Here is a 27,146-nt window from a genome sequence, read left to right on the forward strand (position 1 = left end):
ACATAAATTTCACTTCTGTTTACTGAGGCCCAGTATGTGCATTTAGATGTAGTTTTTTTACAGTTATTTTAGGTCTCATGGTGGAAGACATCCTGTTTTTTTTTTTTTTTTAATATGGTAATTTGTAGCAGTTAGTGCACGCTCGGATAAACAATAACCTACCTTGTTTTGCATTTGCATTTGTCAAAGCAATCGAAGACCATACAACAAAATCCCTTTTTTTGCAGTGTGGCCCTTCAATTGGGTTCAGCTGAGCTAAACTGGTGGGAAAATCCAGGACACTACTGGGAAACTACACTGCCTACATCTCTCAAACCTGCCTGTGAAAACAGAGAAAAGTCAATGTTTGACACAACGAGGGTGGAAGTGCTGGTGTTTTGGGGTAGATGTTATTACCCTGAGCTGGAATTAAAGTCCTTGGATGATCTAAAAACCTCACTTCCTTTTCCTGAGGCTGTCCACTTCCTCTTCAATTTCTCCTTCCTGTTCTTCTTCACTTGCTGCATCTTCTTCCTGCTCTTTTCCATCTTCCTCTGCATCATCTTTGGCATCGTCCTCCTCATGTTTCTTCTCGTCCTCCTTCGCCACACTGGAGCGAGTCGGTCCTGCGGCCTGTTGATCTGCGTGTCTGTTCTGGAGAGATTCGTGCTGGTGGTGATGTGCACGTGATCGCAGAGAGTTGAGGAGACACAAGGTCGCAGCCGAGCTGAAGAGAGTCCAGAGCAGAAGCGGAGCTGGCATCTCACGGGCATGTTCACCTACATGATGCAGTAACCGTGGCAACCAAGCATTCGAGCTGCGCCTCGGAGGAGCCTTATCCTGACAGACCAAAAGAAAGAAAACCAAGATGGTTAAATCTTTGTTAATGAACACATGACTGTTTGTGAGTGAGAAGGAGAGAGCAGAGCCAAAACATAAATACAGTATTTGAGGGTCAACTCTCTTGACATCAGCTGATAGGAACATCAAAAACATCATAGCTATGGATAGTAATGACATTTAAAAAAAAAAAAATAAAAAAAAAACTTTGAAATAATTAAATAGATATAATCTAGTTTTAATTTTCTGCTATAAAATATATCCAATTCATAGCAATTCACATCATCACCAACCAAATACACTGTTTTTAATATCCAATACTTTATCTTGCGTATTTATGTATTCATTATTCATTCATTATCTTATGTATTCATATAAGGCTGCAAGATTAATTGAAAAAGAAATTAAAATCACAATGCAATGATTTAATTTATTGTAAAAATATTTTTTGAAATACTAATTTTTTTACAGTTAAATATTGCATTAGTAATATTCCTTTTTTTTTAGTAATGTTTTAATGATTATTATTATTAATATTATTAAAAATAATTCATAGACACAGTGACGTAAGCACAACATTTTGGCCAAATTGTGCAAAATATATATTTTTTTTAAATCACAATTTTTTTGGTTGTTTTTTTTCCCCAAAATTGTGTCGCCCTATTTTCATATATAGACTGAAGATAAAATTAATTTTACTTTAAATTGTGAGGTACTAGACCATAACGCTCATAAAATAGTAAATATCAACACTTATACAAGTGCATGCTTACTAAAAAAAATTACACAAAATGATTTTTGTGCAAACACAATCTTTTAATGACAGTTTCATTTTTATTCGTCCTCATTATATCACATCTCTATAAATAATACAAACACAGTGTCTCTTGATGTCACCTGTTAAATATGTCTGTTTTTATCTATGCTTTTTGCAAGTTGAATGAAAATGATTCAAAAAGCCTGTTTTGTTGGATCAAACTATCCTGCAGATAACAGACAGTGAACTTTAGGTCTGTTTGTTCTCCTGTGAGGTTATCGACATTCAACATGTGTCCCTAATTACACTTTCACTTTTAACAGCAGACTTGTTTCTTACCTTCAAACCATGTTGAACCAGCATCTGTTCAAGGTAAGAGTCACCAAGGTGCACCATGGGATAGAACTCTTCCACATACACCCGTCTCCACCATCGCTGGGGATATGACCTAAGCACACACAAACACATCCGATATGAACAAGTCATAAAGACAGAAAATGCAAACAATGAGGCTAAACATTAATCTTAACTTTAAAAAATATTACTTGAATTAAAATAAATGTCAACTGAATTTTAATAATAATTTAGCAACATTTCTCCTTTGAGAGAAATTGAAGTGTTAAAATATTTCAAACTAAATACATTAAAACCAATAAAAAAAAAATAAACATTAACTAAAAAATTAAAACTAAAAACTTTACTTTATTTCTGCCAGATGCCAAGGCAACATTTTTCCTTCTTAAAATAAAATAAAATAAAAAAATAAAATAGGTGTGCACTCACCCATCCTTTTTGGGCTCGCTGAACCAGTATTTGTAGCGGTGAGCTCGGAGGTACGCAGGAGGCTGTTTGCTGAACGGATACTGAGACTCATCTGTCTGAATGAGTCTGATCACTGCTCAACACACACATGGAATATTTTCACAGTACAGTATAAAACACTGCATCTTGTTCCGACTGATGCACTGGATGCATTTAAATCTCATGCATGCTGAAGCAAACACACGTCGTCTCACCGTCTCGTTTTCCCTGCAGGAGTCTGTGTAGGAGGCTGCTGAACCAGGGGCTCTGTGTGTGTGGCCCAAGAGCAGCGAACCACATCTGCCAGTCCAGCCTGGGCTGGTGCGGAGCCACCACAGGGGGCGCTGCGCTCATGTTCCCCGGCTTATACATGAACTCGATCTCCTGCAAAAATATAAAAACACCAAACACTTACTGACCACAATCATATTTGTGACCCTGGACCACAAAACCAGTCATAATTTTTCCAAAAGCCGAATAAATAAGCTTTCCGTTGATGTATAGTTTGTTAGGATAGGACACAATTTGGCCGAGATACAATTATTTGGAAATCTGGAATCTGAGGGTCCAAACAAATCAAAATATTGAGAAAACTGCCTTTAAAGTTGTCCAAATGAAGTTCTTAGCAATGTATATTACTAATCAAAAAAGGAAAGGAAAGGAAATTTACAAAATCTTCTTTACTTAATATCCTAATGATCTTTGTCATAAAAGAAAAACGGATAATTTTGACCCATACAATGTATTGTTGGCTATTGCTACAAATATACCTGTGCTACTTATGACTGGTTTTGTGCTCCAGGGTCACATACAGTATATTTAGTTTTACAGTAGAAATGTTAACATGGTCTAGTTTCTGTCAATCCGTATTAATCCAATCTGATTTTAGATTCTGAAAGTTCAATCCTACTGAGCCATTAGTTAAATTACTAACAGATTACTTGTGTGCATGTAAATGTAGCTAGTTTTAATTTAACGAACTGAATGATTAACTTCACCTTGACATGAAGCTGGTGCATGTAGAAAAATTCTGAATAGTTCATATTTTTGCAACTTTGAGGCTCCTGGCTGCAGAGAATCTACATACTTCACCTTTAAGATTCTGGTAAGATGATATTTTATTGATTTAATGTTTGAACCTACAACTCTTCAGTTAATGTAACCAGTATTTCAGAACTTTTTGGCTTTTTTTGATATGATTTCATATTCATGAAGTTTCTCCTTCACACACAGTTAAATGATGTAATTAAGACACTACACACTTCATCAAATACTTGTAAACTGACCGTCCATGTGTTGCGATCCATGCTGCCCTCGATGACCACTTCTGGACGGCCTCCGACGCCGGTCATCCTCCGGAACAATCCGTATGAGTTGACCAGCTGGTAACGGTCAGTCAGCTCAAACGCCGTCCGGACGCCAGGCCAGAGGTTACTGTGTGCATCATACTCAAAGTAGGTGTAGGGAACCTGCACACACACTTCATTATTAGAGTCATTATTTTTAAATAACTTAAAGGGACAGCGCATTCAAAAAAATAAGAATTCTGTGCATTACACTAAAAGTACACAATGAAGTTCTCCTGTGTATTGAACATGTGGAAGCATAAACAAAATTTTGATAAATAAAAATGCAGAGGGCAAGATTTTCAATAATAAATTTAATTCAGTTCCTCATAAAAGCTACTGTATGGTTTGAAAAGGCTTGAAATATGGAGACTTGATAGATGTACAGACTACTTTTATGGTCCATTTTCGACTTTTGTCACCATCCACTTTTTTGAAAAAACTACAAATGATTAATTCTGCTATTTAACTCATCAGACAGGTTTGGAACTGCACGCAGGTGACAAAATGCAGACATTTTTGGGGTGAACTATGCCTGTAACTAAAATAAACATTAAGCAAAAAAATAATAAAATACATTTAAAAAGTACACTTATTTTATTACAGGCAAAATTTCAAATTTTCATTTAGTTTGTTGAAATACTAAAACTAATAAACAGAGCAATTCCAAGAGGGTCCTTGCACCACTGGTGCTCGGGCCCTAAAAAAAAAAAAAAAAAAGAAACTAAATAAACAAACAAATTAATAAATAAATAAAAACAACTAAAAACATAAAATGACTAAAACTTTAATTAAAACAGAAAACATTATAAAGCTAATTCTAAATATTAAAGGTGCTGTATGTAAGATTTTGACTCTACTAAAGCATAAAAATACCATAATATGTTTGCAGATATTTGAGAAACATGTTAAGTTAACATACTTGTTTATCTGAAAAACAATGCTACAGTCAGTTATTCTCCTTTGAAAATATGCGTTCTGGGCCAGAATGTTGATCTTTGTTTTGGTTTGTGAAACCCGCCCACTGCCAGTTTACCCAATTGAATTTCGGCACCCCAGGTTGCCAGTTGGCAAAAAACACAGCGCATGTCATTTTATTCATCATCAAGAGCGCTCGTTCCTGTTTGTGTCATCAATCTGGCAACCTGCATGCATGCATCAAGTCTGAGGAGGAGGGGCCAGGTGAAAAAACCCTCTCCAGTATTTTGAATTTGGACTGCAATACCTAGTTCAACCACTTGGTGTTAATCCTACATACAGCACCTTTAATAAATGCTTTACAAGTATATTAATGATACAAAAACAGCACAGACAGGAAGTTTACTGACCAGACTGATGGCAAACATGGAGACTGTTGCCGCGGTCATAACTGCCCACTGGATTGTGCTCCAGAGACGCCACAACACTCCTCTCACACACGCACACCTGAAACAGAAACATCTGTTCTACCAGGATGCCATCTAATGGACATGCTGAGCCAACAAATCAAACATAACCCACATCACTCACTTAAACATGGAGGAAATGATCTCCCATGTGAGAGACAGCACGCCAATCCAGATACTGGGCACTGTGACTGTCTTCAGAAAACCGTTGAACTCAAAATACGTAAATGCTGAGGAACAGGAACACAAAGAGAGATAAATCATTCTGAACAAGAACTGAACTCAATCAGATTTTCTCAGGAGCTTCACCTGTTTTGGTGGAGACGCTTTTGTTTTCCCAGTCCACCTGCAGGTCAAAGTATTTGACGGTCCAGTAGCCAAGCAGAGCGTATGTGCCCATCTCTAACATCACAGCCAGTCCAGAAATCAGAGTCTGCAATGATGCTGAAAAATAACAAAATAAGGAGTCATGGCTATTTTTCACATCTTGACCTAACAGGGCACAACATACATTTCCATCTTCATGTAGTATTTGTGAAAATTCAGCTTTGTTCTGGTTCTGTTTTTTTGTACAAATTAATACAGACTTGGTGAGCATAAGATACTTTTTTTCAAAAATATCTTAGTGTAACATAAGTGTGTCCATACTGCTCTCGGTCTTTGGCGTGGGTCTTCGGAGCCAGAAGTTGACATGTTGGTCATCCAGCAGCGACAGGCACAGGGTGATGGTGAGAATATTAAAGAAGTTATAATTCCCAGACAGGATGATCAACACCTGAAGCAGGACCTGTACACCACCAAGACATCACACTGATTCACAAACTCATGGGAGCTTCTCAAGTTCTGATCAACCACACACACACACACTCGCTCACCTGCATGTAGAAGGCGGCGAGTCTGTGTCTTCGTATGGGGCTGAAGAACATGAAGGGGACAGCGATCTCGATAACAAACGTTCCCACCACACTGAGCTTCTGGAACCACACCGGCAGCTGATGAGCAAACCAGGCCAGCGGGGTCGGTATACACTGGGTCTCATAGTGATAGGTCAAAGCTGACGAGACAATAACAGAATATAGGTGAGCTGAGATAATAAAATCAATACATAGGCATAGTGGCAGCACTTTCAAAACTTCCATCGGATTTAGTACTTAAACTAAACTATTTCTTAGCTCAAACAACAAGGTCATGGGTTCAAATATCAGGGGAAGCTGGTTTAAAGCTTTGGATATTCTTGAAAAAAAAAAAAAAAATAAAAAAAAAAAAAAAATAAAAAAAAAAAAAATAAAAAAAATAAACAAAAAATTAAATAAAATTAAAAGAATAAATAAATAGGTAAATAAAGTTTACTTTAAATTCCAGAGTAGAGACATCAGTTACCTAAACATTTAGGATTACAAATAAGTCTTAGATTTAACATACTTATTAATAAATAAAAAGTACTATTTAATTAAGAAAATTAAGGTGGAAAGGAATCTATAAAATAAATGTAATTGATCTTCAAAAAAAAAAAAAAAATTATATATATATATATAAATATGATATCATATATAGATCATATAAACTATATAAATCCTTTTTCATAAAAAAAAAAAACTACTCATTCAAACTAGAGACATGATAATAACTATAAACATTAATAATCAGAGACTTTTATAAAAGATTTTTTAATAAAAAGTTTGAATATTATGAAAAGTCTTGACTAAACTACATGTTTAATGCACTGCATTTGGTGACTAAATACAAAAATTTTTTAAACCTTTATCAAAAAAATAAAAAAATCACTGCAGTTCAATAAAACAATGACTTAACAAACCATAGATTTTGCTTCCGGTTCATTCGTCACACAAGAAATCAACTCCAGAGCACTGCATTTTGGGACACTGTATGCTGCACTGTGCTCACATACTGTAAAAACAGTAGTTTTAAATACATGCTGAACCAGGAGCAAATCCAGAACATGTGGAAACAGATATATTCTCCAAATCTCTGCTGATTCCTCACCAGTCAGGCCCCACCAGGTGGGACAGCGGCTGGTCAGTTTGACGACACCCGACGCAAACATCAGCCGAAACAACAGCCAGCGCGCCAGCCAGAAAGTCACGCTGTCGTGGAGACGCACCTTTGAAGACCAGGGCATTTTCATGGGAGCGATGAGAATGGCCAAGAAGCCCGTCTCCAGCAAGAGGTTATCCCTGAGATCAAGATGTTTGACACATTCTAACTCCGGCTTCTGATAAGCTGAAGTCATTACACATTAACACAGACTCGTGGTATAGTACTCAGAGCGTTCTGTTGCTATGGTTGGAAAGCAGTTAAACAAAGCCATAGACAGTTACATAACAGACATAATTTGGGGAATAAGAAAACTTGTGAATCAATAAAACATCTGGTGGTGCACCAGCAACACACTGACAGAAAATCTAATACTCACCACTGAAAGTATAAGAAGACTTGGCCCACCTACAGAAACAAGAAGCATTACATTTCAGTACCTTCCACATTAACTTCTAAAATCACATTTTTACCCTTGATGAGTAGCATTCGTGATACCCACTGTTCAGCAAATATGTTTTTTTTTAGGTTATGGTCAACAGCAGGTTGGATATATTGCAAATATAATATGATACAACAGAGTTTAAAGAAAGAAAATGAGACAAAATTACATGTTTTTTTGTGCAAATTTTTATATATAATTTAGCATTATATATACACAGTATGTTACTAAATTCGATGCTATATTCTAAAATATCTTATAAATGATACAAAACAGTTTAAAGAATATTGTAATGTAAAAAAATAAAAAATAATTACATTTTACATACAATGCAGTTTAAAGATAGCAAATGAGACAAAAATATTTAAAATAAATCTAAAAATCAATTAAAAAATAATATATTATATAAATACATAAAAATATGTATTATTAAATATATTTGAAAAATTTATGCAATTAAAAACTATGTATTGTCATTTATATATATTGTGTGTTTGTGCATGTGTATGTGTGTGTGTCCTTTATTTTTAATATTATTTCTTAAAGTGTCAAGTTAAAATTTTTTTTCTTTTTCTGTCATCTGCACGAGTCTCTCTCAAACACCAACTAATACTACACAAACACAATATCATACGACACAAATACATTATAAATCACCGTAAGAGTGACGTCAAAACACACACACACACACACACACACACACACACACACACACACACACATCTCATTAATTGGCCAGTGTTTGGTCATTATTTTGATTGTCAGTATCAGCCAATAACCTGGTACAAGGAGTTTCCAGATACTAATTTTTGTTTAATCATACATTTTTTTGGCCAAAAGTTTTTCGGGGATTTTTTTTTTGCTGTCAGCCACAGGCCACCTGTTCTCTTTACATTACACAAGCCAGTGAAAACCACATCCGCATACTGGTGTACCACTAGTGTTATCAGTAGTGTGTGAACGGAGTCTGTACCTGGTAGAGGGACAGATAGAGTATCCAGAGCACCAGGAAGACTCTGCAGTCTCTGAGCGCCGGCAGAGCCAGAGTCATTAAACTGAGCAGAGCTCCGGTCAGACTCAGCAGCTCCATGCACTGCTGCGTGTCCAAACCCAGACGCGGACCGAACCACAGCAGCGTGGGAGAATCCTTCAGCTGCTCCACAACACTCTTCCCAGACACCCGCAGCTGCCACCGCGCCGGCAGCACACCCTCGTTCCCATACAGACCTAAAGACGGACACAGATCACACGGTCAACGCCACACAATACAGTTTGAAATGTGACCTAAAAATGGTGTAGAATCTGAAATTAGATTTATGTTATAGTGTTACTTTAAGTTTTAGATTTTTCAGAATCCTAAAACTTTATTTCCAGTTTTCAGGTTCCAGATTGTCTCTGAATGGACCCTGAATGATTACCATATTCATACACTATGAAATGTATATGAAATTACATGAGAAAACATGACATGTGATATACATGCAATATTGGTAATATATAGCTAGACATGTGGTGGCCAAAATGGGTTTTAAGTCAGTTATTTCTATCTTTTGCTGTTATGGAGACAGATTATTCTCAAAATATAATTCACGCAAAAAACACTATTCACACATGCGTAAACAGTTCACATGCATTGAAACCTAATTCACGTACACACAAAAAAAAATTCACGTGCTGTGAAAAAAAATATATTTTCACAAAAAGCAATTCACATGCGCAAAATTAAAATATATATTCATAAAATACATTTCACAAATGCAAAACACAATTCGTAGATATACAACTGTGCACAAAAACCTTTGAATGTTTAAAATGTACGAGTGTCTGAATGTACAAATCGTCATTTAATAGCAATCCACTCGGATTTGTGTGTGTGTGTTTTTGAGACTTTCCTGGCAGAGCGCTCTTCCCACGTGGGTCTGTCGTACTCTATAGCCAATCAGATGCGAGCTTACCATTCAACCAATCATATCATAAACCACCGAGAGTGCAAGGATCTGATTCTGGGCACCTTTTGCAATATGGATTAATTAGAACGGAAATCATCAGTCTTTACATCAGTAACACCCATAGACAGAAAAAGAAATGGACACAGCGAACCCAATTGGACTCAATTGAGACAAGTGAAGCCCATTTTTAGCGCTTTTTTAGAACTTCCGTTTCTGAAGCGCAGACTCAAACTAAGCTTGATGACGTCAGCAACCTGTCTGACAGATGTAAATCTTCTAGTAGCTGTGCGTGCAAACTGCCATCGTTAATCTTGCAGAGACGGCGAGTTTGAGCGGGGAGTTCTTTGGCGTGAGTGAGCAGGAGTAAGTATTCTGATTAATTAATTTTGTGTAGTATTTTAAAAATGTAACGCCAGGGCTTCTATGGGCTTCTCTCTATGACGTCTCCCGAATGCACTCTCTCATGGCTTATGATATGATTGGTTGAATGGTAAGCTCGCATCTGATTGCTAAAGAGTGAGTGAACGTGGGAAGAGAGCTCTGCCAGGAAAGTCTCATTCCGAGTTCGTAGTAAATGACGGTTTGTACATTCAGACACTCGTACATTTTAAACATTCAAAGGTTTTTGTGCACAGTTTATCTACGAATTGTGTTTTGCATCTTGTGAAATGTTTTTATGAATATATAATTTTATTTTGCGCATGTGATTGCTTTTTGTGAATATATATTTTTTTCACGCACGTGATTTTTTTATCTCATGCATGTGAAATTGTTTACGCATTTGTGAATCGTTTTTTTTTGCGTGAATTATATTTGAGACTAATCTGTCTCCATAAAAAATGGTTTTAAGTCAGTTATTTCTATCTTTTGCTGTAGTGTGTCAGCAGGAAATATCACTTTACATTTGCTAACATTCATCTTGTCATTAATTGTAATAATCCAGTGAGATTTGTGTTTGCACAAGGAGTCTGACAACAGTCAGATCTGATCTCATCATCATCAGTCTGTCTGGAATAACACGAAGAAACAGAACAAACTGAGACCCAATAAATGTGTTTTAACATATGATTTCAGAAGCTTCAAGAAACCTCCTTTATTAGACAATACTACAATAAATGTGTTTATGTGTTTTAACATATGATTTCCGATACATGAAATGCATTTCCTCTTGAGTGAAAGTACAGTATGGCTGTAATATTCAGTCTTCACGTATTTTAATATAGCATCTTTGATTTTACACTCTGTATGTTTCTGAACAGGTGTCAGCATGTTTTATCTAATCTGAGATGTTTTGCACAGACAGTTATGCGAGACTTATTAAATATGGGTCATTTAATATAGTTTAATCGCTACTGTATCCCCTACTGGAAAAATAAACATCCTGTAGACTCGAACTAACTATTAAATTAACCTACCTAATGCATTCACAGATAAACATGTCCATTTAAAATGTATGTCTTAAAGATTTTTACTGCATGTGTCACTGATGAACTTGTGCTGTGAGTTATAAACAAATCTTGAAACTCACCTGGAATCTGCACGTAAAGAGACGCAAAGGCAAACATGTAAATAGCAGACAGGCACCACAAAAACATGTGCCTCGGCAGCCTGATATCTCCCATTGTTGTTCAGTAAACTCCTAAAGGAAACAGATGGAGTGGGATTCTCCTCAAGATGGAGATCAGGGAAGTTTGAATGCACACAGGACTGACTCTGAGCGACACGTCTGACGTGCACGAGAGCAGAGCGCGCGGTTTGCCAACGAATCCTACCATGGCGAAGACTTGGCTCATGAATATTAATTACGTCACGCACGGGGAAGTGAAGTTGATTGGCTGACTGGTGTACGTTAGTACGTGGACGTTGGAGGACTGATGATCCCTACCGGAGTGAACGTTTTGACTTTTCATGAATATGTATTACGTCAAAAAAAACGCAAGTCCGTGAGAGCAGTCAATTGGCTGAAAGGCAGACGTTGGAAAGTAGGCGTTACATAACGAACCCATGTTAAGACTCGGCTCATGAATTATTAAGTAGGTTGCGTAGTTAGCTGGCGATCTCGAAGCCCTCGTCATAGTAGGATTCGAGAATTTTAGACACGCTCGCCTAATATTTACTTTTTAAAATTAGTATCATAATGGCTTACTTTGTTAGAAGTTTGGAGACTTTTTAAATACTGAGCGCAGACGCATTTTTAATATCTGGCGACTACTGGCGTCTCAGACTGGAATAATTATTGTCTTTGCTTTGTTGTCATATGTGACAAAAAAAAAAGGTTTCAAAGTGATTTGCTCACGAGGCAAACATAACAAACATATTATAATATCTTAGATCAGAAAATTTGACAAGGACTAGACACACCAGAGCAATAATAGTTTTATTCAATTATAACTTATTAATGTGCAGTTATGATTTGTCCTTAGGCAAACACATATACAAAATAATAGCATTAAAATTCAGTCAACGCATGAACAGAGCCGTCCACCTCGTATGCAGACCTGTCATCTGTACATTCAAGTGTCAGTCCATGGGGAACACAACTCTGCCTTAAATATCTCTTTCTGGTTATGATTAACTGGCATTGCACATGCAAGAGAACCGGAGCGGCCTTGCAGAAGTCCGACCCAAACATCATGATTGAAAAAAAAAAAAAGCATACACTGTGGCACATGAAAGCTAACAAATGTTTCCAGCACTTGACATGATTTAAAAGAGATCAGTAGGACACGACAGGAAGTGTCTTATTTAAAACCAGTATTTAAAATCCTGAACTGGATGTCCATGTGAGTGCATCAGTAGTTTCTTCCTTTATTTAAATACAAAACATGGCCATTTAAAGAGTCGCTGACACATTTACACAAACGTTGCGAACACAAAGACGAATTTTATAGACCTTTGGAATTTGGTAGCTGCCTCCGCCACATTTGGACAAAATGGAATGTGAACAATGGCCAACACATAGAAACACGACCTTTCTGAAAGGCTTCTGACGGAGGGGATTTTAAAACGTTATTCTGAAATAGAATAAAATATTGGCCATTTAATGGGTCTAAAATATGACACTTTGGAGAACTAACCGATAAGGTCTAGATTTTCGCTTCTTTTTGGAGATTTGGTTGGTAGATTTAACATATCACTGCTTATAATGGCGTTTACTTTAAACGTTTACTTGAGAATTTGTCAGTGTGTGTATGCGAGTTCACGTTCCTTCCCCGCCGTTGGAGGTGTGTGTGGTGGCTGACTGTGTCTGTACCGAAGTCGACTCTAGTTCAGATTCTCGGACGAAAATAACAGCGTCCCCACTGACGTTGATTAGGCACTGCGCCTGTAAAAGCACACAACATAAATGAACAAACGTGATGGGTTGAGTGTGTATGAGTCTGTGTGTGTGTGTGTGTGACTGTGCATGTATTAACCTGGTTCTTGTTAGGGTTCTCCATGAACACACACTCCTTCATGCTGTAGGAGACGACAGCATTTCCTCCGAGAGCAGCGACGTGGGCGCGAACCATCGCAAATACTTCAGCAATAAACGTATGCAGAAACCCACTCACACCTCCCTCCTAAAACAGAAGAAAAACACAATAATAATACTACCAAGAATATAAATTAATTACTACTTACTATTTTTAAATAATTTTTATAACACAATATTATTAAAAATCTTTAATATTATTAGAATAAAATCAATAATATTTGGCATTATTAATATTTTATATTATTCATAATAACAACACAATTTACCATAATAAATAATATTATTACCAATTGTTTCAATGTAAATAATTGTAATTAATTAAAAAAAAAAATAATATAATTTTAATAAAAGAAATAATATTTGCCACTATTAATATTTTTTATTATTCATAACAACACAATTTACCATAATAATATTATTACCAATATTTTCATCATAAATAATTGTAATTAATTTAAAAATGTTTACTATTATTGCAATACTTCATATAAACAAGTCTTTATATTATATAAAAATTTTAATTATATTATCCCAAAAAATTAATTGCATTAATTAAAAGAACATTTTTAGAAATCGACTATTTAATATTCAATTAATAATAATAATAATAATTAGTAATTTTAGTATTAATAATTGTAAACGATTTTAATTAAATATTAATAAAGAAATATTTATTTAATAGCATTCATATAAAATATTCAAAATTAAGAATATTTATTATTGTTATTGCCATTAATATTATATTGTTATATTATTTTCAATTGCATTAATATTATAAAAATACTTTACATTATTTTTATTATTATTAATAATAATAACAAGCAAATGTCTTAATGTACGTGACCTGAATGAGTCTGAAAACAGTGAGACTGCTACCTCTCTGAGTGAGGAGGTCTCTCTAATGAAGAACATGTTAATGATGCCAAGGTATTTGATGATCTTTGCTCCGGGAATGAAAGAGAGTGGGGTCATTTTGACGACTGCGACAGAACTGCCCGAGTAGGAACGATTTGATCGAAGAGAACGAGAGCGACCTTCAGGCAATGGGCTGGCCTTCTCCAGAGATGATGCTGTTGAGAGTAAGAGAGCAAGAGAAAGAGAGGGAGAGAGAGAAGAGAGAAAAGAAAGATGGGGTGGGAAGATACCAGACATGGCCTTCAGAGGGCGCTGTACAAGACCAATGGATGTGATGAGACAAACATAGTGTGACCGAGAAAAAAGGAGGTGTGCATTTGTGTGTTGCAGATCAGCAGCATGTGATCAAAGCAAAGCAATGACATCGCACCATGCAAATAAACAGCATGCAAATACAGAGACAGAGGAGGAGAGAAAGAATGAATGCACACATGTTCAGTCGGCCTTGATAAATCAGAGGACGATGAGCTTAGAGGAGAGAGGACACTTTTTCCATAAAGAGTGTGAAAGAGCTTGAAATCTCAAAGCAGTAAAACATCATTTATGACGCTGTATCACAATTATTACACAGAGCACTAATGCGCATGCAGCTCCCAAACACTGCTCTAACTATCTGTCAGTGGACTCAATTAGGGCTGGGCGATATATGCAATTTTACTGTGACTATATGTTCTAAGCAACGAACGTCCATCACTTTTCCATAACTAAAACTAAAGTTGTTAAACTAAAGCCATTAATAGTATTTTATAAACATCACCCACAAAAAGTAAATTTTACTCCAAAAAAATATTTCACAATGGAGCATAACATAATATAACAACATAATTTAGGACAAATTTAGAAATAACAATGACTACATAATGACTGTTTATATTAAATGATTCAACATTTTATTATAAAATGTTAGTATTAAAATATATAATAAAATATAACAATCATAACTTAGTCATTTGTTTTACTACTAAATGTTTTGTAATAATAATAATAATAATAATAATAATAATAATAATAATAATAGCATAACTGGACAAAATTAGAATTTTTTATAACAATATCATGATGATTTTTTAATTAAATGATATAAATATTCATATTTAATAACAACAACAATAATTTTTAGTAATGTTTTATTACTATTAATTCATTTTAAGAATATGCTCTGGTATAATGGTTCATAGAAATTACAATTATTTAACAAGTTAACAAATTTTTGTGCTCATTTATTGAAAAACTATGGAAAACAAACATGACTTGACTGTTTTTTTCACTAAATGTATATTTCAGAGAATTTACATAAATATTGAGATATAAATTATGAAAAAAATAGACTTTTTTTAAGCTATAAGGCCCAACCCTGGACTATTCAATCTGCACAGCCATACTTATGACGCATCAATGCATCATATGTGACTCTTCATGGGCCCATGACAGAGTTGGTCTGTGCTTTGTTCATACTCATTACATCAGCAAGCTCAAACATTGAAATCACTGAGGCACCACTGAAAGAATGACAGTCTTCATCTTGGCTCCTCACTAGGACTCAACCTCAACTTTCACACTCTGTCAATCAAGTTTGATCGGATCGGCATATGGCAGCAAGACTCGTCCACTTTATGATGCAGGACATGGGAGTATGTGTGTGTAAGGATGTGTGTAGAAGTATAGACCGTAGTCAGAGTAGATGTCATTTTAAATTTGACATTTGATTTTTAATGAATACAAGGCCATGAGGATTAGAGGATAATATGTCATACTGCAATGTACCTTGGTCTTTATTTAGCAGGCAAAAATAGTAAAAACAACATTTAAAACATAGTTTATGAAAGTTTCCTGTGACCTAGGACTTTAAACAATAGGACATATTTAACACATTGAATTTCAAGCCCCCATTTACTTCCATATTGTGATTTTCAAAATAAGCTTATTTACATAAATTACATATATAAAAATTATATATACATTTACTTACATACATATGTAAATATATCAAGGTATTATTTTAGTGGAACGACGTCTAATAAGCATTAGACGACCAAGCAAATGTTTTGTGTGTTGTATTAAGGTAGAATGTTAAGTATATTGGGCCCATTTTGATTACATCTTGACGTTAAAGATCCTGTTAAATATGCAGTTTACTCTGACTAGGGTCTATGTGATTGTGTGTGTGATTGTGTGTTAAGCGAGCTGTGTGTGCTCCTACTTGTTTTAACCGATCCGCGTCTTATGGTGTGAGCTTTCAGTTTAAGCTGCTCTATCCAGGAGCTGCATCTGTCTGCAAAGGAACTGTAATCAACTGAGGGGGCTGGACACACACACACACACACACACACACACATATATATATAGACAGACATTCAGAAACGAACACAGATAGACACGAACACACACATAGAAACATGTGCACATGCGGTCACAAATCCCGCAGACAAGTACAAACACACAACGACACAACAGAGGGACAAAGAGAAGAGGAAATAACACAGAAAGAAAGAAAAAAAAAGAAAAAAGGGGTAAAATGGATGATGCTGGGGTGTGTGCTGCAGCACTTCAAACTGTCACACACAAAAGGAGCAGAAATTAAAAGAAAAAAAAACACCCTGCTGCCTCCAGAACTCCCAGCAACGGATCAGATACTGACCTCTGGCCGACAGATGGCTGCCAACCTCTGATAGACCTGAGACACACACACACACACACACACACACACACAGGAAACCAATGCTGTGTTAAAGGGACACAACAAGGAAAACAGGATATTCCTTAATATTGTGAAAAGCCAGTGTGCAATGTAGATATCAGAACTCAATTTTTATGATAATTTTCCCTAAGATTTTCAGTGGCCCCAGAACAAAAAAAACAACACATATATTATTTTTTAATCCTACTATTATTATTACTACTATTATATTAGCAGTTTATATGTGACAGAAAAAATGTAGCCAAAATGATTAGAACACTAGTATCTTCACCAGCTAAAAATGGTTTTAAGTCAGTTATTTCTATCTTTTGCTGTAGTGTATCAGATGGAAATATCAGTTTACATTTCCAAACATTCATTTTTTCATTAAATTTAATAATCCAGTGAGATTTGTGTTTGTACAAGGAGGCTGACAACAGCTAGATCTAATCGTATCATTATCCAGTCTGTCTGGATCTTTTTAGCTGGTGAAAATACTAGTGTTCTAATCATTTTGGCCACCACTGTATATATTATTTCTTTTAACGTCAGAAAATAATATTTTTCTAAAAACAAATTAATAAATGCACCGGATTTTGGTACAACAAACTTGTGCAAAATAAACCTGCACTGTAACAGTTATGTCACCGATATCTTTGGTTTTAATGCACCAACCACTAATATAAAAGGAATATGGCAAACATTTGAAGAGCTATACAGGACCGTACGTGAAGTTTAAAATGAGGATTCACCAGGGTTTACCTTTGGGGGAACTGAGAGGATTGTGAGAAGATGTTTCTGCATTGAGCTCCAGATTGAACTGAAGCTGCTCGTCATTTTCTGTTATGGCTGTAAGAGACATTCAACATTGAGGATTTGCTTTTCAAAAAGGTGTCTTAAATAAACATGCTATACATACAGTACAGCACATGCTTACCCTTTATCAGTGTCTTTTCCCCACTTTGTTTGCCATTCTCCAAAGGTTGCTCTTTGTCAAAGCTCATTGCCACAGCTGTCACCGCCACCTGCCAATGAAACAAGACCGAGCAATCACATGTGGCAGAGGTAAAAGAACAAGAATGAATCTAAACAGGACAAACAGACCTTAAAGCCTTCGCTCTTACTTACTTTTTTGTTGTTTAAAAGTAATAACATACTTAACCATTAAGGAAATAAGGTCAGTGTCCTCACCTGAATGAGCTCATCTTCAGGTATGGCTACGGTGAAGTTCAAGTGACAAAGACAACAGGGCACCATCGACCGCAGTTTGAAGTACAAACTCTATAGAGCACACATATATTCCAGCTAGAGCAGTGATATCCACACACACTTAAATCATTTGGTTTAGCTGGTCAAAAATGTATTCACCTTCAGAAGATTCTCACAGAGGTCACTGAAAATCTTATTCAGTCCCTGATTGGTTAAGTTGGCGTTAAGGCGGAAGACCCTCACAGAGGTAAACATCTGAAGAAAATATGTTTAATTCCACACAAAACAACGATAAGCTCACATACATTTACATAAACATTATAGAGACAATAAATGTTTTTCCAGAGTGAACATCTCTCAAACTAGCTTCATCTGTCTGCATATATTAGGGCAACAGTAACAGTCTTCATTGTTAATACTGTATATACACACATAAAATTGATATCTGTGCTGTGGTTTGAAATGGCTCTTGCTGTCATTCTGGCTTTATTAAAATACTGTCCATTTCCTGAAAACTGCAGATGGTGTGTTGGTGCGTTTACATCTTCAAGAACTCAACATGCAACAGAAACCAACAGGTTCACTGGGATGAACGGTACCTGTATAGCTGAAGTCCAGTTCTGAATCCCAGGCATTATTTCAGTGTTGCAGCTGTAGAATCCTGAAGGGAAGACAAGAGAAAGTACATACACAGGTGAATATATAGCCCAGTAAACAGAATAGAGTCCAACAATGGTCTAGCACATGTGTTTACCTGCTGGGGTGGGGGAATCAGTCAGAAGGGCATGTATATCTTCCACAGCGTCCGTGTCATCAATCTAGAAGTTTATTAAAACATTAAAAAGATCCTTCAGTCTGCAAAAAGCATTTCCAGCATCTCCATGTTCATCTCCCAAATCCACCAACTCCAGTGCAAGTCAACTTACCTCCAACACAAAGGCATCCTTCTTCCCATGGGATAGGTCTAGTTCTGAAACCTCATCTGAACTCTCTGAATGAGAACGAAAGAGACGAGACCTCTGACGAGGCTCAGGGATCGGCGAACCAATGATCTCTTCGACAACCTCCTATACAATGGGGAAAATTTAGGAAAATGTGGATCAAATAAAATAAATATAAAGCCTTGAAATACACATGATGTGTACATGTACTTACAGGAGGGTTGATTTCATACAGTTCTTTGTTTTTATCAATGGTGTCATTGATTTTCTTCTGCATAGTGGAGATATGCTGTTCGTATGTGATGTCACTGGGAGTTTTTCCTGCAATCTGGATTCCTCCGGGACTGGGTAAAGCTGTCAGATAAACTCCTGTTGCAGACTAAGATGCAACAAACAACATTTATTAGCATGAATACAGCAGCATATACAGTCATATTTATAAAGTACATTAAATGCACTGAGCATTATTTGTAATTGCACACTGACCGCTAATCCTAGAAGCATGGTCTCTCCAACGCTTATTTGGATACGTAGACCAAACAAAGCGTTCATGCCTCGTAGCTTTAATTTGTTCATCAGCTGTGTGTGGAGTTCGTACTCTAAAAATGGCAGAAGACTGCTAATGGCCGTGGCGTTCCCTTCTCCTTGCGCCTTCTTCTTAGTTCGGCACAGCCTATAGTGAGATGCAAAGAATACCCGGATGACTTTCTGAATGGAGCACATTGTGAGAAATCTGTATCTGACAATGCAATGGGCTTGACTTAACGTTCATCCAAAGTAATTATTCACTTGAGACAAAAACGGTTTCAAATGTCTGTTTTTATAAATTCACTCAAATGCAACATTGTCATGTCTTATAACAAGTGTGGGAAGATGGTTGATGCATGTTACGCAAGTCACTCAAACTCAGAGCAGATGCAACAATGGGTTTGTGTGGAAGTATTTACTACAAACTAATCACTATGAGAAACTGTAAACCCTAAATAATGAGCTGCATGCATGTAAAGGAACACAGTGCTGTGCTTCACGCTGAAGCAGGCAGCGCACATAATTATCTAATTAAATCATAGCCTTCGAGATTTGTTTTATTTCAATTACATGTGCAGCCATACACACTGCTATTTAAAATGTATCATTAGATACTAAAAATAGTTTCATGTACTATTTTCGTTATACTGTGCAGTACGCAACACAATAATAACAACTTGACAGGATGTCCTGTGCATGTAATACCTGGCCTGAATCAGGCAGCCCTTCCCGGTGACGTTGGCTTCAGTAGGCAAGTCGATTGTTGTGAAGAGGACATCGGGCACTTTGTAGCGGCGACAGCAGTAGCAATAGGTGAGCTGAGCAGGAAACGGTATATTCAACTCATCGTATGGTATGTGACAAAACCCACAGCCAGGGGACACCACCTCCTCAAATCTAACAGAAATGAACACTGCAATTAGTACATAAAATAACACAAGGGCACACACACAGACCCAAACACCCAAATGAGATAAAACTAAATAAAAGAATTACATAAGCATGAAAATGTGTCAAGGTGGTGTTATTTTTTTAACATAAAATATACATATGCAGAGACAGGCAAATGTTTTTAGCCCTCCGGACTTAATTTGGTTAGTAGCCGTAAAAAAAAACACCCTCAGCAAACATACACAGACACACACACACCAATTTAATTAGTATTGTTTAGTACTGAGATCAAAGGAAAAGTTCACCCAAAACGAAATTTAAGTTTTGATTTTCTTACACTTGTGTCGTTCTAAACCTTTTGGCTTTTAATGCCACCATGAAATCCAAATTGACAATACTGCAGTGTTTATTCAAAATTATTAATTCATCAATATCATTTTTTAAATTGATGCGCTCTTGTAATCTTTAATCAGAAATATTAACTTTCCCTTCCCTCGCAACAACATCCCTTCACATAAGATTGAAGCAAACAATCAATCTAATCAATTCCAAATCCTATATTTTTTTTTATTTTTCGACTTCAGTGAATAATGACTTAAAGGGGTCATCGGATGCGACATGCACTTTTACAAGTTGTTTGAACTGAAATGTGTGTTGGCAGTGTGTGTACACAACCACTCTATAATGATAAAGATCCACCCAGTGTTTTTTTTTTTAATCTCGTTAAATAATTTCTCCTTTCTCATATCAAGCCATTCTCAGATGCCTGTCAGTTTGACGTCACACAGACCCAGGCCCCTCCCACTATTGCTGATTGACAGTAGCGTTTTACCTTAGACCCGCCCTGAGTGACTGTCAGCAGTCCGCCTTTGATTCACCGCTGAAGCAGATTGAGGTGCACCTAAGTGATTGAGGTGTTTTGTTGTTGGATGTAATAATTAACATAAATGAACATAGCAGTCATCATTTACTCCCAACAACTAAGCCGCTGAAGATGTAGTGGATGACCTTTGTTTTTGAAGGAAATGCTCCCCCCTTCTACCTAAATGTGTCTATCTTTGCACAAATCATTCATTATCCAGCTTCACCTCCAGAAGAACTGAGTGTAAAGTTTTTTTTAATGGATCTTTACAAATAGCTTTTCCTAATAATGGGCTAGTTACCAAGTTTCAGGATGAATGCAGCTAAAGTTTACCGTCTCTCAGAGAGCAGCTAGGAAGAAAAGGGCAGGGTGAGCAGAGCTCATTTGCATTTAAAGCTACATGCAATAAAACAGCTTGCTGTAGACAGAGCTGTTTTTGACAGGGTAAAAACGGAGAGAAATTTTAACCAAACTATGTTACAGACTTTTTTATTAAGACCCTAAAGAATCATATCAACTTGTGGAAAATGGGCATCCGATGACCTTTTAATTTTATTGTTGAAGTCGCAATGAAACAGAAGCTTTGACAGATCTTTTCTATATTGTGACATGCATTGGATTATCAAAAGAATATTTCATGTTCAAAAGAACTAAAACATTCTTTTAGAAAACAGACAGGGTGAACTGTCATTTCATGCTATCTTTAAAGTTGCTGTATAACTTTTGAAGACTGGGAATATAGCCAACAAGTTGAATTATTATTATAGATTATAGATAGTGTACTTATGGTACACCTTTTTTCAAGTTTGATACAACATGAGGGAAGAGTTAATAATCACATTTTTTATTTTTGGGTGAACTATTCTTTTAAGAGTCCCTTAGCATGGGGCCAAAGGTGTGTGTGTGTGTATGTGTCGTGTGCGACTTTAACCTACCCTAGCGATGCTGAACTACCCATATCCCCCTCGACCCTCTCTGACCCTGTAGAAAAGACACAAAGCGGTTGCCGTGACAACCTGTGTTCGGTGTCCAGCGGGCCATCCTGCATGAACCGGGAGCTGAGGACCGCCGCGGTGCCCGACGCTGATAGAATACACACCTCCTCACTACAAACACAAAGAGCACATAATCAGAGCCTTTCATTAAGACTGAATGACAGAATGAGAAAGCTGTGCAACTGAAAATCAAGGCACATATCATTTTAATTGACTCCTTCAACCGTCTTGAAAAACCTGAATATATGATGAAGCCAAAAAACAATTTAGAACCAGCGTGTAGAAACATCCTCAGAGTTGAGTATGTGTGTGTGTGTGTGTGTGTGTGTGTGTGTGTGTGTGTGTGTGTGTGTGTGTTTAAGTACCAGATGCTGGTGGACTCGCTGTACCCCACCACAGCGTGGCAGCCGAGAGCTTTGGCATGAGACTTTATTTCCTGACGGATCTCCTCCCACCACGCATCCCGTGTCTCCGGTTCATCTGAAACAAACATATTTATATCATCGCGCACACCACTGGCACATAAACACCCCCTCTCGCTTTAGCAGCATACTAGCCCTGGTTTATTGATGCTCCCAAATCTGGCACAACTCACAATCAATTTTTGTCTACAATGTATTTGTTTGTTTATTATAACTGTCTATATTCCAAAGCTTATTTTTGTCGGCTGAACCTTTTTGAGCAAAAAAAATTTAATTAATATTTCAATAATAACAACACCTGTTCTCTGATGTCAGTTAACGGTGACATGACGTAGGTAAACAAAATAGGAAATATTTTTAGTAAGGGTTTTATTTTAATATTGTTTATTCATCATAATTTTTCATTTGTATGATTTAATTATTAGCTTTTCATCAATTCAGGAACCCCCTGCAGTTCTCTCATGAATCACAGTTTGGAAAACTTGGCTTTACATCAATTATCATACAAATCATTTTCAAAGAGATTTTTTTCCAGATGATGAATGATAAAAACACTGACAGTAAGAGCTTTAAAATCTTTTTATTTTCTAGAGAGTTTGGTTATGCATCAGAAACAGTGGCGGCTCGTGGGTTTTAAAATAGAGGAGGCGAGGCACACTAATTGTATTGGTCTGGGGATCCCTGCCGAATATTATTATTGTTATTATTATTATTTGCTTTTAGTCAAAAAACGTAAAGAAAACAACACATACAGCAAGATATTATAACTTCATTTACCTCACCTATCACTTGAAGCAAGCATCCATCCTTTCTTAAGAGTCTGTGTTAAAGTAGAGCTGCCTGTTTTGCTATTTAATTAAGCCGACTGCTGTACCCGATATCCAGCTTAGGTGTGTTCTAGCTCCCTTTATTTTTAATTTGTATATATACTGTTTGCATGACAGCTTGGTAAATCTGTCGGTGATAAGTACTTGGTACATTACATTATCAGCGCAGCAGCTGCGGGAGACGTTCAAACTAATAAAGTAAAATACGTCTCTGATGATTGGTTGATATACCAGAAGGGAGGCTAGCCTCCCCTACGAGGTTTCTTTTCTCAACACTCCTCAGCGCTGAAAGTGAACACTCGATGGTGATTGGCTAATTTTTTTTTTTACCAATGGAGGCACGAGAGCCTCCTCCCTTTCTCTATCATTTAGTGGTTGTAATTACATCAGCAGATTCATCACATTCGCGATAGAAAAGTGCCGCGTTCACATTATGGTATTACAACTGTGAAATTACAAATAAAAAATACACATTCTGAGACATCAACTGATATGAACTGTGAATTTTATTAACATTAAACCGTCCTCATTTACACCTCAAAATTTTGGGGAAGCTGTGCCTCCCCTGCCGAGCCGCCGCTGTTCAGAAGACATGTAACATGTAATTGAGTATAACCAACATCTAACACAAAACAGGCAAAACAACACTTAAAACATCTAAATAAACATAAAGTATATATATATTTTTAACAGTGACAAATATCAAAATTGTCCTCAGAGAGGGAGCAAACCGTGAACTACTGCAAACAAGGCTAGTACCTGAGCTTTTCTCTTTCACACGCACACTCGCATACACACACTCGCACACACACAAAACACACACACACACACACACACACACACACTCGCACACATGCATGCACAGGTGCTCACACTCTCTATGAGCAAGGAGTTTTCACGAGCGCAAACTCCCCTGCCTGTTTACCACAACTAGGAAAGGGTCGAGGGGAATGAGGAAGATGATGATGATGGTAAGGACGAAGAGGACAGTGGTGTGATTTGCCATTCTCCTGACTGACAGCTTTCATGAACTAATCTACAACAGTAGGCAGAGCATTCCCCTGCTAGTGCAGTCATGCTTCCCAATGGAGGACAAACTCCAGGCTATTCTGGATACACAGCCAACAGCAGGAGGGAGTTCGATTAATAATGGTAACGTTAAAGAGAGAAGTGCACAGCAGAAAACAGATCAGAAGCAGAAGATTGCATTTGCATTATTGAACTACATATATTTTTATCATATTAAATTATATTACATAAATTATTTAAATATATCAAATTAATTTATTATACATCTGGCAGCTTTTTAATTATGTCAATATTTGTGACAAGTGGTTTGCATTTCTTGTGTATATCAGAAAGGTCAGACTATTTTTATTTAATCACCTAAACGATGCATTAATGAAAAATAGGAGTAAAAAAAAATTCATTCAAGAAAGCAAATGTCTTTTTTTTTTTTTAAATCCCCCACTGACATTTACAACCTCAGACAATAGCCCTTTTCACACAGTAATACCAGTAAATTTCCATAAAATTACTGGAACGACTTTAACGGGAAATTAAAAAATGCACTATTCACACAGACAATAGCATTCCGTCTTTTTTCCAGAAAAACACCATTCACACATCGGTTTCAAATTACCAGTAAATTCTGTAACATCTTTAACCAGAAATTATCTCTAAACGACTGCGCCTCCTGGTGTTGTGTTTGTAAATATAAACGTGTTTTAATTTTTGTGTCAAACATTCACATTCATGCAGCGCTTTTGGTCCAGAGACATCATGTTAGATGACCTTAAACTGAACATCACAGCGCGGAGTAAATGCGTTATGTGCGTCAAAATGTTATGATTGGCCCAGAGCCACAATATTTTAAATTTCAATATCTCTGGATTGGCGTCTTACGTCAATGTGTTCTGAACTCGCATGTGCTCATACCAGTAATCATCATTCTGCATTCACACACAGCATCATTCAAAGTAATTCACTGGTAATGTAACAACTTCTCAAACCAGTAAATTGCCAGAATGATATTTTTGAAAAGGACCTGTTCACACAATCTCTTTATGGCAATTTACTGGTAATTTTCCTGTCTGTATTTGTGAAAGGGGTAAATGACTACAAATCAATATCAGAGCGCATGTGATATCAGCTTACACAAACATAATCCATAATGCATGAATCCTTATTACTTTAGCAGAGGGAAGCAACAATGACCACAGAGGCAGCAGCACTGCCAAGGGCACAGAGGCAATTTACTGGATTGGCAGATCAAGTGGTCATGTGATCAAGGAGCAGGGGACGCTGGGTAAGGGGTCAGGTGAAGCGCAGTCAGAGCAGATCAAGGAATGATCAGCCAGAGCAGAAAACAGCCACGCATCCAGCTAAAGCATGCAGCAGCAGCCAGACAGAAGCACAGCGCGTGGCAGCTCATGCAACACACACTACTGAGAAAAGGCTTGAGGTTGTATGTGCGAGTCTGTGTATATCTAACATTGCTCGTGTAAGACATAAATGACTACTTTTACACACTTAATTCATCTTTATAAGTATTTAAAATCACTTTTGACAAAAATAAACTCATCTTCTTAATTGTGAACATGCACTCAATAACACATTTCAATACATATTAAGGGAAAAGTTCACCCTAAACTTAAAACAAGTCATTTACTGACCCTCCTGTTATTCAAAACCTGCATGACTTTCTTACTTAAAAAAAAAAAAAAATCTGCTTTTGTGTTGCAGGAAAAAAATGTTCACGCTGCTCTTTTTTCATAAAAATAAGGTAAAGGGACAAAACAAGCACCTTAAGTCCAGACAGACAGACACTGAATATGTTATTTGCTGACAACCTTCCCATCTTTTGCAGATTGGTTAGGAGACAAGCAAGAACCAGTGGTGTTTGGCGTCATCCACACAAAACCTGTTGTGGAAGGTCTTAACATGCTATGCTTTGTTACAACAAGGGTTTAGAAAAAAATGAGGGTCAGTATATGATGACATAATTTCATTATTGTGTGAACAGTCCCTTTATGCATTATCACAATGTTGATTAATTGCTAAAGGAGAATATTAAAAATTAAATACTATCTCAAAACCATTAATATGCATTAATATTTAGAAAAAAAATTGTAACAGCTGAGCTGCCAAGGGCTGTATGTGTGCGTTTGTGTGTGAAAAGCAGGACTGAGGGTAGGGTAGTACCTGCAGTGAAACTATTCCAGTCTAGCAGTTTGTATGATCTGGTGTTACCCAAGGCTGAGCCAAATCGCCACATTAGTAGATCGGTTAAAGGAGCGGAGAGAAAAAGAGAGAAAGAGAGAGAGAAAGAGAGTAGAAAAGAAAAAGAAAACCAAACACCTACTACAAACAAGAACACAACACTGGACAACACCACTCCACAGGAACTGCAAAGTCAGACAAGAGTTATCTGAGAGGGTGACCAATGTGAACGAGAGTGAGAGAAGAGATGGACAGAGAGGAAGAAAATAGAGGTCTGGGAGAGAGAATGAGGGGGAAAGAGGTGAAAGAAGAGGAAGAGAGAGAAAGAGATAGAGGAAAAAAGCATGCAGCAGCACTCTAAACCAGCACATCTACAATAAAACTACATGAGCGGCTCCTTCAACCAAACCATGCTTTAATTAATGCACACACACTCGCAAACACTAATAAAACATTTGTACACAGATGTAGTAGTAAATGTGTTTCATTTGTATGTTGCAGAATAACAACTATGGGTGTATGTGTGTGTTTGCAGTCATCTGTAAGTTACAATTAAGAAAATAAAAGAATAGACACCCTCTGAGTTGCAGTTCAGAACTTAATTAAAGTTTTTCTCCCTTTAATT

General features: G+C 36.7%; 2 protein-coding genes across 19 annotated transcripts in view; both read right to left on the reverse strand.

The window, feature by feature from the left end:
• Positions 1 to 90: 90 nt before the first annotated feature.
• lmf2a (lipase maturation factor 2a) lies at positions 91 to 11,312 on the reverse strand. Its single transcript, XM_042744483.1, has 14 exons — positions 11,083 to 11,312; positions 8,579 to 8,832; positions 7,543 to 7,571; positions 7,113 to 7,303; positions 5,984 to 6,162; positions 5,757 to 5,895; positions 5,418 to 5,552; positions 5,233 to 5,338; positions 5,052 to 5,148; positions 3,664 to 3,846; positions 2,593 to 2,761; positions 2,360 to 2,471; positions 1,916 to 2,024; positions 91 to 819 (listed from the first exon to the last, which is right to left on the reverse strand). Exons 1-14 carry the CDS (start codon positions 11,174 to 11,176, stop codon positions 436 to 438), a joined length of 2,181 nt encoding a protein of 726 aa, XP_042600417.1. The 5' UTR covers positions 11,177 to 11,312; the 3' UTR covers positions 91 to 435.
• Positions 11,313 to 11,914: 602 nt separating this feature from the next.
• Positions 11,915 to 27,146, reverse strand: part of c2cd5 (C2 calcium dependent domain containing 5) — a 29,580-nt gene continuing 14,348 nt past the window's right edge. For 5 of the 18 annotated variants that reach the window (XM_042744469.1, XM_042744480.1, XM_042744472.1 and 2 more), the window contains 17 exons: positions 22,416 to 22,530; positions 22,072 to 22,161; positions 20,008 to 20,199; positions 19,261 to 19,447; positions 18,989 to 19,153; positions 18,760 to 18,900; positions 18,588 to 18,651; positions 18,433 to 18,494; positions 17,993 to 18,088; positions 17,816 to 17,905; positions 17,562 to 17,649; positions 17,387 to 17,473; positions 16,586 to 16,621; positions 16,148 to 16,249; positions 13,909 to 14,102; positions 12,971 to 13,117; positions 11,915 to 12,879 (listed from right to left, as the gene is read on the reverse strand). In XM_042744469.1, the coding sequence (XP_042600403.1) occupies positions 12,754 to 12,879; positions 12,971 to 13,117; positions 13,909 to 14,102; positions 16,148 to 16,249; positions 16,586 to 16,621; positions 17,387 to 17,473; positions 17,562 to 17,649; positions 17,816 to 17,905; positions 17,993 to 18,088; positions 18,433 to 18,494; positions 18,588 to 18,651; positions 18,760 to 18,900; positions 18,989 to 19,153; positions 19,261 to 19,447; positions 20,008 to 20,199; positions 22,072 to 22,161; positions 22,416 to 22,530 (1,982 nt within the window). In that variant the 3' untranslated portion in view covers positions 11,915 to 12,753. Of the gene's footprint in view, positions 12,880 to 12,970; positions 13,118 to 13,908; positions 14,200 to 16,147; positions 16,250 to 16,585; positions 16,622 to 17,386; positions 17,474 to 17,561; positions 17,650 to 17,815; positions 17,906 to 17,992; positions 18,089 to 18,432; positions 18,495 to 18,587; positions 18,652 to 18,759; positions 18,901 to 18,988; positions 19,154 to 19,260; positions 19,448 to 20,007; positions 20,200 to 21,990; positions 22,162 to 22,415; positions 22,531 to 26,503; positions 26,558 to 27,146 lie in introns of those variants that run through there. The other 13 variants (XM_042744464.1, XM_042744470.1, XM_042744475.1 and 10 more) reach the window with 8 other exon arrangements.

This window comes from Cyprinus carpio, chromosome B18, assembly GCF_018340385.1.
Source record: "Cyprinus carpio isolate SPL01 chromosome B18, ASM1834038v1, whole genome shotgun sequence".
Lineage (NCBI taxonomy): Eukaryota > Metazoa > Chordata > Actinopteri > Cypriniformes > Cyprinidae > Cyprinus > Cyprinus carpio.

What these genes read in the sequence shown, in the direction of transcription:
- lmf2a (XM_042744483.1), bottom strand. Translation starts at nt 11,176, where the DNA reads ATGGGAGATATCAGGCTGCCGAGGCACATGTTTTTGTGGTGCCTGTCT. An exon ending in AAGCGTCTCCACCAAAACAG is followed by an intron (nt 5,339 to 5,417) that starts GTGAAGCTCCTG and finishes CCTGTTCCTCAG; the next exon opens with CATTTACGTATTTTGAGTTC. An exon ending in ATCATTTCCTCCATGTTTAA is followed by an intron (nt 5,149 to 5,232) that starts GTGAGTGATGTG and finishes TTTCTGTTTCAG; the next exon opens with GTGTGCGTGTGTGAGAGGAG.